Genomic DNA, 13,726 nt, shown 5'->3' on the forward strand with positions numbered 1-13,726 from the left:
AATTTGCCAACGATTACAATTTTTCATTTATTAATTACGGAACTTTTTTATCATTTAATGTTCTGTAAAAACGATGTCGTTCCTGTGCTTGCTTACGTTATAGCAGCTAAATACAGTCGCGTCCTCACTTTATCCTTTCCCGTGAAGTTAATTAGATAATAATAAGTTACGAAGATGTCGGAAAACTTTACTGCTTTACAGCTTTACTGCTGACCGCCACAAAGCGCTGACACCGGAGAATCCTTCCGTAAATGCTAAATAAACGTCTCTTTACAGAAAAGTTCACAATCGCATACATTTTGTAATCTCGTTCATGTGACGCGTCCGCCGTACGAGTCGCTGTGAACGAGCTATCACTATAGAAACGATAACGTATTAATATAACCCCGTGATTTGCAGCTGCGCTACGGTCAGAGAAAATATGCTAATCAACACCTCCTATCCAATCACAATCCAGAATTCAACAGTGCTTTGGTGTAAATATTATACGTAAGGAATTATAATCGTTCCCAGAAGGGGATCAAGGTTTTAGAAGATCAGTTCACCTGCAGGTGCGCTCGTTCAAGCCCGAGGGAAAGTTCTCCACCTACAACTGGAAAAAAACAAAAAAAACCCCAATGAATTCTTTATGTACTTCTACGAATGTTCTTTTCTCTCAGAGCTCGGGTTCGATCGTCTCCGACGTTCAAAACACTCTAAATATACAACATCAAAGTGAAATCATCAATGGATCTTCAGTGAAATTAGGTAAAAACCCATGAGATCCTGGCGTACAAAAAGAGCTTTTATAACATCGAACGCGTTCTGTTTTTTTATGGCATGAAGTCAGACCAGGACAAAAGTGAGCAGAGGGAGACAATTCAGAGCTGCTGGAGGTCCAGGTCCGGCCCTGATTGCAATCCTTATGGGTAGAGATAAGATGTCGTCATTCTGAAAGGGTTCGGTCCTTTTTGATTTAATTAATTGTTTTTAATGTTATTATTTTTGAAGGTTGATTTTGCTTTGATGATGTTTAGAAGGACATCAGTGGAAGAGCGGTGGAGCTTTGAGTTAGCTCAGATGCATATATTTGTTCCTGGCTTCAGTTGGTGTCACTTTTTCTCCGTTAACATAGTCATTAAAATACTCATTATTTACTAGGCTTCTCTCTAACCGAGCCGTGTTTGGCGTCAGTAATTAGGTTATTTTACTCAGAGACAGAAAAATGCCAAGCGTCACTCTTGGGAATTCAGTTCAGAATCATCACCGAGCCATTTTCTGAATCAGGTTACGCACGATTTTCTGGGTGCCACATTCACCCCAGTAGCGTCTAGACACAAGCATTTGCCTATAAGTCTGGGGAGTTGGGAGGGGGATTGAGGAACAAGGAATAGTAAATGTGGAATAGTCGAACATGTATAGTTCTAATTTTAATGATCACATCAATCATTAGATTCAGTTGAAGAAAATGGCTTCCACACTCATTCTTCAGCAGATTATTACATAGCGCATGATCCAGCACATTATATATATATATATATATATATATATATATATATATATATATATATATATTTATATCATACTCTGACAGTTAGTTGTGCGTTCAAGTTCATGAAGAGTTTCTGAAATTGTAATGCGTGTGCAGGATATACACTCCCCTCCGAAACTATTGGAACAGCGAGGCCAGTTCAATTATTTGTGCTCTACACCAAAGACGTTTGGATTTGAGATCAATAGATGGAGATGAGACAAGAGTTTAAGATTTCAGCTTTTATTTCCTGGTGTTTAGTTATTGTAGACATGTTCAACAACATATAACATACATACAACCTTTTGTATCAGACCCACCCATTTTTAGGCGAGCAAAAGTATAGGAACAGAGAAGTCTTGAAGTGAATGAAAGTCAATAACACTTAATATTTGATTGCATATCGCTTGCTTGCAATAACTGCTTCAAGCTTGCGATTCCTCACTGACATCACTAAATTGTCGGTTTTGTCTTTTGTGTTGTTTTTTTAACGCTTTTTTCCTACAGCCTTTCAGTAGTTGTTTGTTTCGGGGGGTTTCTTCCTTCAGTCTCCTCTTCAGGAGGTGAAATGCTGATCAGTCGGATGAAGGTCTGGTGATTGACTTGTCCAGTCTAAAACCTTGCACTTTTCCTTCTGATGAAGTCCTATGTTGAGATGGAAGTGTGTTTTGAATCGTTGTCTTGCTGCATGATGAAGTTCCTCCTGATTCATTCGGATGCATTTCTCTGTAAATCTGCAGACAAAATGTTCCTGCAGACTTCTGAAATCATTCTGCTGCTCCCATCATGAATTCCATCATCAATAAAGATTAGTGAGAATGTTCCAGAAGCAGCCATGCAAGCCCAAGCTATAACACTACCTCGACCATGTTTCACAGATCAGCTTGTATGTTTTGGATCATGATCAGAACTTTTCTTTCTCCATCACTTCTTGGTTCCAGAACGTGTGTGGATCATCTCTGTATTTCTTTGTGAATTCCAATCTGACTTTCTGATTCTTACTGCTGATGAGTGGTCTGTAGTAGGGCCTCTATACTCTGCACGTGAAGTCTTCTTCCAACCGTGGATTGTGAGACCTTCACCCCTGCCCTGTGAAGGTTGTTGGTGATGTCACTGACTGTTGTTTTTTGGGTTTTTCTTCAATGTTTCTGTCATCAGCTGCTATTGATTTCTTTGGCCAGCCCATTCGGTGTCTGTTCCTCATTACGCCGGTGGTTTCTTTCTTTTTTTTTCAGGATGTTCCAAATTGTTGTATTGGCTATACCCAATGCTTTGTGCAAATGGGATTGATTTTCCCTCTTTTCTCAGCTTCAAAATGACTTGTATTTCTCCCACAGACAGCTCACAGGTGAAACTGAAGGCTAAATCCAAGAGTAATTATTCAGAACTATTACCTGTTTAAACAATCCATCTAACAGGACACACCTGGGAATCAAGAAACACCTGTCAGTCACATGTTCCTGTATTTTTGCTAACCTACAAATCGGGTGGTCTGGTACAATTCTATTTCGTTTTAAAACATCTTCATATAAATCCCAGGAAATAACAGATCTTTTGATCTCAAGCCCAAATGTCTTCAGTCTACAGCAAAAACAATTGAATTAGCTTTACAGTTCCAGTAGTCTCAGAGGGAAATCTACTGTTAGGTTTGCCAAAATAATAATAATATAATGCCAGGGTTTTTGTTTTGTTTTGTTAATTTGACGTGCTCTCCTGTAAAGACAACAGGACCAGAGTTTGAAGGACAAGCTGACCGAGTGCTCACGTAGTACACTCACAGCTCACTTTAATTTAATTTAATTAAATTTAATTAATTCATCCATAAACATTTCCCACCTCAAGATAAAGTGTGCATTTATAATCCGTTAATAGCGTCTTATTTATGTATTTATCATCAGCCTTGTGTATTTACAGCCAAAACGACATATTGTGGTGACATCAAACTGTCAGACACTGGCACTGGACTTCATGCTGCTCCTCACTCGAGATGATATCACGCAAGAAAAATGCGCTCAGGTTCATGTTCAGAAGACGTAGTACATGTGTGCAGTTTTGCTATTAAATCCTCACTGCACGCACTCAACTCCAATCTGACTGTGGCCCTTTATTAGCAGGACTGTGTTAAGTGACAAATCAGATAATGTAAGTCAAGTATGGCTAAATGACTACACACATTATAGATGCCAAGCATCCAGTTATTTCTAAATTCAATCATATGTTATTATGGAAATGTCACAGCATGGAGCCAGCAGCACACACCCAGCTTTTAAACATTTTTAAATGGAATGTGATGAGCTGATCGGAGCGTATTTTACCTCATCATTATAACCCTGTGCCTTTTATTTATCTTTTTTAGCAGCTTTTACGCTCTTTGGCCTCACAGTATATCTCCTACAGCCAAAACACAATCTTCCATCTACATTTATTCGTTTAGCGGACGCTTTTATCCAAAGCGACTTACAAATGAGGAAACACAAGCAAAGCGATATATCAAGCGGAGAACAATACAAGTAGTGCTACTGTACAAGATCTTTTAAATGAGGTCTAGAAAAGCAAAGTGTGCAGAGTCGAGGGATAATGTGGGGTTGGCGTTTTAGGGGTTAGTTACGTGCTCACAGAAGAAGTGGGGCTTTAGGGGTTTTTTGAAGATAGTGAGAGATTCTGAGGTCCGGATTGAGGAAGGAAGTTCATTCAACACCGAGGGACGGTTCGTGTGAAGGTTCTGGAATGGGATCTTGAGCCACGCTGAGTAGGCACTACTAACCGATAGCAGATTGCATGAGTGAACGTAAGCCTTCAGGAGAGAGTTGAGTTAGAGGGGTGCTGTTCCAGACAAGGTCTTGTACGTGAGCATCAAGGCCTTGAATTTGATACAGGAAGCCAGTGGAGGGAGATGAAGAGGGGTGTGACGTGGGTTCTCTTGGGCTGGTTGAAGACGACGCGTGCTGCTGCATTCTGAATCATCTGACGGGGTTTGATGGGGCTATCTGGGAGGCCCGAGAGGAGAGTAATGCATTGCAGTAGTCCAGCTTTGAGATGATAAGAGCCTGGACTACTATCTGTGTAGCCTGTTCGTTGAGATAGGGTCTGATTTTCTTGATGTTGTACAGAATGAACCTACAGGACCATGCAGTTCGACAATCTTATGTCGATCTATGTGTTTGGCCTATGATCGTGAATATTCTGCCCTTAATTTCGAATTTCAAAGGAATCTAGCATCTCATAGATGCTAAAACGAAAAGAAAAGTAAAAAAAGTGATCTGTTGTTGAACATGATGATCAGGTCATTTCCTACAAAACCAGGAAATGGAGTAGCGATACACTGAGGCATGAGACGCCGAATCGAAATCTTCAGCGGATTCAGAGCCTGAGCTATTGATGTCAGTGCCATTGATTTCAGATTTATAAAACCTGCCACACAGCAGGTCCTCTGATAAAACCCACAGAGCGACACCTGGGGGGCAAAAATCAAAAAGCGCAGAGGAAGTGTGCCTCTGATTCTCTGGGTGTCGATGTGATGAAACCTTTTAGATCACCCATGCAATTCAGATGAATCTTCTTTCTGTTTGTTTCACTGACCTTAAAACAAAAAAGAGAAAAAAGGTTGTATCTTATCGATGGTTAGAATCAGATCATTATATAATTCTGGATTCGGATTGGTCAGAAAGTGTTGATTAACTTAACAAAAATGTGTCAATATGGTAACGTCGTCCATGTTGAGACGTTTATTGAACAGTTAAGGAAGGAGTATCCAGTGTCAATTGATTACCTTCCTATAACCGCACAACACTGAGTTTTTTTTTTTATTATTTTCTTAAAATATCATTACTATGATCAAATCCTATTCACTTTCTCTTAGATCTACTCCTTTTTTTATTCCAACATCTAAGCTTTAAACCGCGCCACACTCCTGTTATATCCTTGTACTCTCCTTCGCCGGTATCTCCAGCCACGCCCTCCCATGTCTCCGAGTTGAGCCTAAGCGGTGCTGAAAGGCAATTTTATGTAAAATGCGGGGAATTAAGTGGTGGAGAAACCCTTTCAGAGTATGCAGTATGTCTTTAACTCCTTTCTCTGTTCGGACGACCTGCTTTTGATGATGGCTAGGCAAAAGGTAGGAGCTTTTAAGCTCCGGAGAGATTGAATTGAGTTGTCTGAGAAGATTTTCAGTCATCCAGGTAACCTTTTGTAGATGATAATTGAAGAGGTTGGAGGTCTACGTGGCTCGCTGGGTTACTGGGTATCTGTATTAGGAATAATGGACAAGAAAAAGAAAAAAAAAAACTAGAAAAAGAGTCCATGCTGCTCTGTGCTACGAGCAGCAGTCTCACTTGTCGGTATTCGGCAAAGTTCCAAGTTTCCCAGAAGCCTCAGGAAAACATTGCGTTATTATTTTTTTTCTGCTGATGAATCACAGTGTAGTCCCGTCCAGTGGGGATAACATGTTAAATAGAGTGGACATCAGCACAAACATGTAGTGGAAAAAAAAGAGAGGCACAATCTGCCGTGAGGGAACACCTTCAACACTAAATCTCGCTCGTGAACAATTTACACTTCAAATGAAGACTGAGCAAATTTATAGAGTGAAATAGGCCTGCATGTTCTCGTGAAATGAAGGTAATTTATTCCCTGAAAGGAATTTACGCTCCCATTAGTGGATTTTATGTCTTGTTACTGTCCTGTTGTTAGATATACACTATGTAGGTTTAATAATACAGCAGAACAACGCATTACTGTCGCCCCAAGCTTTTCAGCTGTTTACCGAGCCATTTACTCTCTGCAAAGGTGGCACGTCTGTTATCCAAAGCCAGTGAGTCAGGATACGATCCTGAAGAACTTCTGAAAGCCTCGAATGTTCTTGGTTTTTCAGAACTCTAGGTAGGTCTCAGCAGACTTGCAAGCTGTCCATCAAACCAGTGGGGAGGCACACTTTGATGGCGAGTGGGAGGTTGCAGTTTTCGGCGTCACCTCGTTTGAGGAAATGATGATACTAGTAGTAGTGAGACATCTTACTGAGTACTGGCTAAAGATACTTTAAAATGATAGTTTACACAAAAAAACAATCCCTAAACACAGCCTGCATGAGAAACAGCTTCTTTGTGATGATTTGAAAGAGAAAAATGCCTCCAAGCAACTGATGAATATTTGGAGCCAACTTATGGGAAAAGGGGTGAAGACAAGAGGTGAAGAAACAAGCATGGGCAAATGGGAACCAACCCACAGGAGATGGGAAACAACTGAGGGAAATTGGGAAATATCAGACTGGAAATGGGAACCAAACAACAGGAAATGGGACCTGACTGAGGGGAAAAGGAAACAACCAACAAGAAATGCTAAGCACCAGACCAGAAATGGGAACCAACTGAGGGAAAGTGGGAATCTATTAAGGGGAAATGAGAAATAGCTGACGGGAAATGTGACACACATACTGAAAGTATAAGCAAGACTTAAGTGCCTTGCTGAAGGCCTCAATGGTGGCAGTCCTCAGATTTCACCTCGCAACTTCTGGTCATGGTGGCTGGTGGTGCAACGAGAAGAATTACCACCTCACAGTAGTCATGCTGTCCTGCAATAGACTGGCATCCAGGGTGTATTCCCACCTCACAGACAGTGTTCCGGATCAAGATTTTGGATCCACCCTGACCCTGACCAAAGTCCTTACCGAACAGGAATGTTTGCTAATGGTGGCTGCTAAGGGGCCACTGACTCGAGGACAATTCTGGCTGTTCATTTTGTCTTTTTTACTCACTGCCTTGATTTGGCTGCATGCTGCAGTTTTTCCAGTTTTCAGACACCTAGGTAGTAGAGAGTTGTTTTTGAATTCATTCTAATGAATATGTAGCAGTCTGCAGTCCCGCAGCTCTCAAACTCCTGTGAATTTCTTTTTCCGCGTATGTCGTTTCATCATGTTGTGAATAATGTGGAGAGGGCTGTGTTGACGTTGTTCCTCCGACAGCCTCTGAAGGAAGCTATCTTCAGGGAACATTGTGCTAATGTACACAGGGAACTGCACTGGAGACGAGAGCTTTCGGTCTAAATCTACCTGGACAAAGTGCTTAGCTTCCAAATTGGCTGTGGAAGAGTTTCCTAGTGAGAGTTGCCCTCAGAGAAGAGCTTGCTTAATCACAGCTCAGGACTTTATCTTTCTCTCGCTCTGTGTTGTCTGTATTTATTTGTATGATTCTATGTCTTTCTGACTTTAACGAAATCTACCTGGATGAAATGCTTAGCTTCCAAATTGGCTGTGGAAAAGTTGCCTAGTGAGAGTTGCCCTTTGAGAAGAGCTCACTTAATCACAGCTCAGGACTTGATATTTTCTCTCTGGGTGTCTGTATTTATTTGGGTGACTGTCTGTCTTTCTGACTTTACCAAAATCTACCTGGGCAAAGAGCTTAGCTACAAATATTGCCTATAAAACAATTTCTAGAGTCATGGCTCTCCAAATGGAATCTGGGGACTCCCAGAAGTAGTGGAAAGCACAACCTGCCATTCTCAAAAATTATTATGCCTATATGTAAATACGTAAAGTAAACTGAAACCTAATGACAAATTTAATCAAAATGGCTTGTATCAGTGGAAACTCTCTGGCTCTCTGGGTTCCTGGCTACAAAACAATCAGAGAATCCCTGTTCCTGGAACTCAGTACCAAGTAAGCCTTTAAAAACAACGATCTTCTTCCCTATTGTCCTATTGTTTCTCAGTCGTGTTAACAGCTCAGGAGGGCATCCAAACATCAGTTTCTTTCCTTCCTCACTGCCATGCTGTTTCTCAGGCTCTTCCGAGTTTAAAAGCAGCTGCTTCACACAGTAGAACATTTAAGACGGTGCTCCCAGATGGTGAATGTTTTTATAGAGCCTTCTGGAAACCCGGCGAGGATCTCTCCCCAGCCTTGTAGGAATTGGGTTAGCGAGTGGAGGCAGTCGCCTGGCTGACACTGATAAGGTGATTACAGGGAGAGCCCACTCTAACTGCAGCTTCTTATTGTCTGAACATTTGCACAATTACATTATGGTATAGTACCCGACACTGATCTAGCCATCTGCAGAGCTGGAGCAGGGTCCGTAAGTTTGTGTGTTGCAACGTAAACAAGTACACACACATCCCTTGGCATGGGAGTGCCTCAAGGGTGTACTGTATTGTGGGTCCGACTGTATAGTGTTTGTGAGGAGCTGGCTGTCCATGTGACACTTGAATCAACTTGTAATAGACTCTGCATTTTTAGTCCACACAGAATAGTGTGTACTGTGTGCTATCGGGGTGTGAATTTGCGCTTGAGGGTGAGACCAATCCCTGTGAGATGGCATAGCAATGCCATTCCATCTTCCCTTCCCCAGTGTCGATGCTTCCACACCTACTCCTCTTATCTACCCTTTTGTCTCCAGAGAACCCTTCTCTGTTTACTTTATTGAGAGAGAAATGAGATAATTGGGGCAGTGGTGGCTCAGTGGTTAGAGGCTCTGGGTTACTGATCAGAGGGTCAGGATTTCAAGCCCCAGCACTGCCAAGCTACCACTCTTGGGCCCTTGATCAAGGCCCTCAACCCTCAATTGCTCAGTTGTGTAAATGAGATAAATGTAAGTCGCTCTGGATAAGAGTGTCTGCCAAACGCCATAAATGTCAATGTAAATAATTGTCATCACATTTTTCAGCCATTTTTGTACAAGATCCAGTGTTATTTGTATTCTGAGGCAGTTTAGACTTGTCCTTGGGATATATTTACACTTGACTTTGATACATTTGGTCAAGTATGTAAGGTCCACAAAAAAGCTATGATTCACCTGAAAATGGTGATCTGGCTTCTCTTCAAGTGAACGATAGCAGGCACTGAACAATACAATAGCTTGAACTTGACCCAATACATCCTATTTCAAGTTTTTTAATGATTGGTTGTGATCTGTGAGTCTACGGTGTGAAGAAGTCAAGTGAAACCATCCAGGCCATCAGAAAATGTGGTTAGGGTTATATATTACATGCTGTAAATTTGTAGACAAGCAAGCAACTATGACTGAAAGACATACAGTTGCACTCAATATTACATTATATAGTATATACTCTGAGACGGTAAGGATTTACCAGTTGAAGTTTTTAGAATATTTTACAATCACCTGTGTGATTGTGGTAAAGCAGCAAACGTGGCAAAGAATAAACGAGCCAGCAAGGAAGCTAAGAGAATTAATTATTTTATTGCACCAAAAAGGCAAGAAGATATCCCAGACACTTAAAGTTCTAAGAGACACAGCTGGCAGTATCATATCATACATTTTAAACGCATTGTACAGCAGCAAAGCTACCGGGGCATGGAAGAAAGAGCAACATTTCTTCAAGAGGAATCTGACATTTGAACAGAACAGCTGAGGGAAAAAAAACAAAACATTTTACAGACAAAGACTTGCAGTATGACCTGATAAAGCCAGGAACACTCCACTCCACTCTTGATTAAACATCACATTAGAAATGAACTTGAATATGCAAAAATGAGTTTGCACATGCAATGAGTTTTACGGAGTGATGAAACTTAATGGGAACTGTCTGAAGCCATGGATCAGCACTATGTCTGGTGTTAGAAAGGCAAGGCTTATAGCAAAAAGATCACCATCTCGGAGATGGGTCGGTCCTGTTGGGCAGATGTTTTGCTGCCAGTGGAAATGGCAGTCTTGGCCGTGTGTCTGTGAAATACCTGGCCTTATAGAAGAAGAATGAGATTCCTTTAGTGGGTAAATTGAAGCTTTGTGAGCATTGGACATCACATATGTTCAAGTCAACTAAAGCTTTCTTCTGGAATCGGTCCTGGAATGACCTTTAGTGGCCATGTCAGTCCCCAGATTTAAATCCCAGTGAAAATCTGTGGTGGGATTTAAAGAACGCTGTGGGGGCATGGAAACCAAGGAACATTAATAAGATGGAAGCTTTTATACATAAAGAATGGGCAAAGACTCCAGTAGAGAGATGTCATAAACTTGTGAGGACCAACTGGAAACATTTATTAAAGGTTATAAAGTATAATAATAATATATATTTAAAAAAAAAAAAAAAAAAAAAAAACGCTCAACAAAATACTAACTTTGGGGGTTGAATAATTTTGCACATGGACATTTGTGGGAAATTTTAATTTATTTATTTTGAACTGTTAGTAGTAAACTTGGTTGATATGGTTTCATTACATTTATTTACATCACCAGACTGCTTTGCATTTTGAGGTGGTTGAAGCTCCAGGGTTCCTGATTCGATCCTGAGCTCGGGTTACTGTCTGTCTGGAGTTTGGCTTGTTCTCTGGGTTCTCCGGTTTCATCTATTTCCTCACAGTGTCCAAAAAACATGCTGATAGGTTGACTGGCGACTCTAAATCGCCCCTAGGTATGGACGGACAGACGTCCCACTTCAGGCCCAGTGTTCCTGGGATCCGCTGTGTCCATGACCAGGATAAAGCCCTTGAAAACAAAGCTGTGATTGTGATGATGCCCTCCAAAAACCATTCCATAGTCAATCCTGGGTCTGGACTTAGAGTATGTGGACCTTTAAATAGTAGACACAGAGTATTTATGTAACCGAGCAACGTTCTGCTAACATTTTGAACGAACATACGATGTTTTAAGAAAGTTCTTACTACACTTTTTAGTAAGAACCTACTGAATTCATTCTGAATGTTCTGATAGCGTTGTCTGTTAGCCAGGATGAGCGTTGTAGCTCCAGTGCAATACTACAGAGTTTAGCATGTGGGATCATATTGTATGCATTTATTTTTTATTTATTTATTATTTTTTTTACCAAATCATTGTGTATTCAATTCTGGAATAAATAAAAAAATAACCAAGAAGAGGATTTCCAGTAGTTTTCCCAATGATACAGTAAACATCATCCCTAAAAATCAAAATTTAATCTCCAAACTTAACCACATTAGTCAACTCTACTCCAACTCACACTCCAGGAAGTCCAAGAAGTGTGTTTTGACGCATTGTTTTCTCCCGATAGGATCTCGGAGCTCATACAGCAGTCAGCACAGCCACACGGGTTCCGATCTGAGACCCCTGCAGTCTCCAGAGCACCACATTGAGCCCATCTATGAGGACCGGGTTTACCAGAAAGGCCCAATGAGGAGCCTGAGTCAGAGTCAAGCAGAACCCCCTGCTCCAGGACACACTGGGACCTACCGTACCAACACTGGTAAGTTCCTCTCTAGGTTGCGTAAATGTGATTCGATTCCTGCCTGAGAAACCTTCAAGAGCATCAGATCCTTGCTAATCCACCATGATGTTGCTCACAGCCAAGTAGTGACCTCTTTAGAGCTAGGCTTTAAATATATGCGTTCCTGAGGGGATGCGGCTCCGAGAGCGTTGCCTCCGAGATGTTCTGACCTCGTTGAAATGTTTCACAACAATGCTTTGAGTCTGATCTCAGGTCATGGTAATCCAATTAGATGCTAATTGTTTTTTTTGTTAATTATTCGTTCACGCTTAAAGGAATTAAGAGAAAGGGAATTTAAACGACTTTTCTTCACGATGCAAAAGATTAAATGTATTATTTAGTAAGGGGTTTTTGAGCGTGCTCGTGGGAGATTGAACCTCTGAACTTAACTAAGCAAATGTATGTATCTGTTTTATACCTGTTACATTTAAGCTCCATATATGCTGTGTACATTAATTATTGTGAAAAAGGTACAAGTAAAAAAAAAATAATAATGTAAAAAAATTTTTTTTTAAAACACCCCAGAGTTATTTAGTAAATCCAGACAAAACAGCATTTTGATAAAAGATCAATTTGTGCTCATTTGTGCCCAGGGCTCATTTAGGTTGCCATGGGGGTAACCTAAATTACCCCTGTTATAAAACCTGTTATATCTATAACAGGATCCCCCCAGGGGGGGAACCTGTTATAGATATAAAACAATCAATGTGGGTTACTGTTTAATTTTTTTTTTTAACTGTAACAGTACACCATGCTGTGTTTTATTCCTCTTATACAGCAATTCCAATTTTCTGTTTATTGATGAAAGACATGCACCACTTTTATCCATTTATAGTTACATTAAATGTTTTAAAACAAGTCTTTCTTTTGATCTGTCTCTTTTAAAAAAAAAGCACCATTACAGAAAAAGATGTAAAAAAAAAAAACCTTCCGTAAACGTCAAATACACGTCTTCTCACAGAATACTTCACCACATCATTGCGTATCAGTGATTACACACGCTTTTTGTTTTTTTTTAAATCCGTTCATATGGCGTGTCTGCTGTATAACAGTTACGTTACTAGCTTCAGCTGTTACTATAGAAACGTTAAAGCGTTTATATATATATATATATATATATATATATATATATATATATATATATATATATATATATATGGAGAGAGAGAGAGAGAGAATGTGACAATACTGTGATATAAAAGAACTTTGTTGTAAGAAGCTCTCGGTGTGGAAAGCCGGGAACAGCACCAGCGATGCGCTGTAATCTCTGATCACTCCCTGAGACAAAATGTCAGCTCAATTGTTCAAATAATAATGCACATAGCCCGTTTTAATAGACGGCTCCTGTTGTAATTTTTCTCTCCTGATGCACCCGAGTGTATTCCTGTGACCTTTGTGAAGCACAGCTCATGACGCGCGGTAAGAATCTCAATTCTCTTCCAATATTGTTGCCTTTGCGTAATGGCCTGCGAACACCGGCGGAATGATTTCCACAGCGTTGTGTTCGTGTCAGAGACAGACTACTCGTTTGTTCCTCCTCCCTGTACTGTAATTATTTCATTACCTAACATTTCAGTGAGGAAACATGTTTATAAAGGTGTCCCGGCAGGCGGAGAAGGTCCGCCGCAGGTCGCTCGGGCATGACTCATTGTTTAGTTGCGCAAACTCGAGCGTTTGGAAATGAACCAATATAAAACATTACATTTCTACAGTATATGAGCGTGTGTATTATGAATGGGAAATGTATAATGCATAAGGTTCCTGCAAAGCATTTTTGGAATAGATTAGAGTGCTAGTGACACTGAGATTATTTGTCATAAGATTATTTGTCAAGTGGATTTTTTTTCCTCTCCGAACTCTCTGGTGCTCATTAAGGCTCTATTATTTCCATTACGGCGGATCATTTTTATTCCAATTGAAGCTGTACGTCTTCAGGAATTCTGCTGTATTATATTTCATCGCATAGATCTTAAATGAATTTGAAGTTTAAGGCATGAGATTTGAGCCTCGTGTCTTTCCAAGGTAAATGTGATG

General features: G+C 40.5%; 1 protein-coding gene across 5 annotated transcripts in view; it reads left to right on the forward strand.

Annotated features, from left to right (window-relative positions):
* Positions 1-13,726, forward strand: part of ctnnd2a (catenin (cadherin-associated protein), delta 2a) — a 293,452-nt gene that overhangs the window by 159,850 nt on the left and 119,876 nt on the right. For all 5 annotated transcript variants that reach the window (XR_008393326.1, XR_008393327.1, XM_017453313.3 and 2 more), the window contains one exon: positions 11,480-11,671. Coding sequence is in view for 3 of the 5 variants with exons in the window: in XM_017453313.3 (XP_017308802.1) it covers positions 11,480-11,671 (192 nt within the window). In the remaining 2 variants the exon portion in view is untranslated. The remainder of the gene's footprint in view (positions 1-11,479; positions 11,672-13,726) is intronic.

The sequence above is a fragment of the Ictalurus punctatus genome, chromosome 23 (genome assembly GCF_001660625.3).
Source record: "Ictalurus punctatus breed USDA103 chromosome 23, Coco_2.0, whole genome shotgun sequence".
In the NCBI taxonomy this organism is placed as follows: Eukaryota; Metazoa; Chordata; class Actinopteri; order Siluriformes; family Ictaluridae; genus Ictalurus; species Ictalurus punctatus.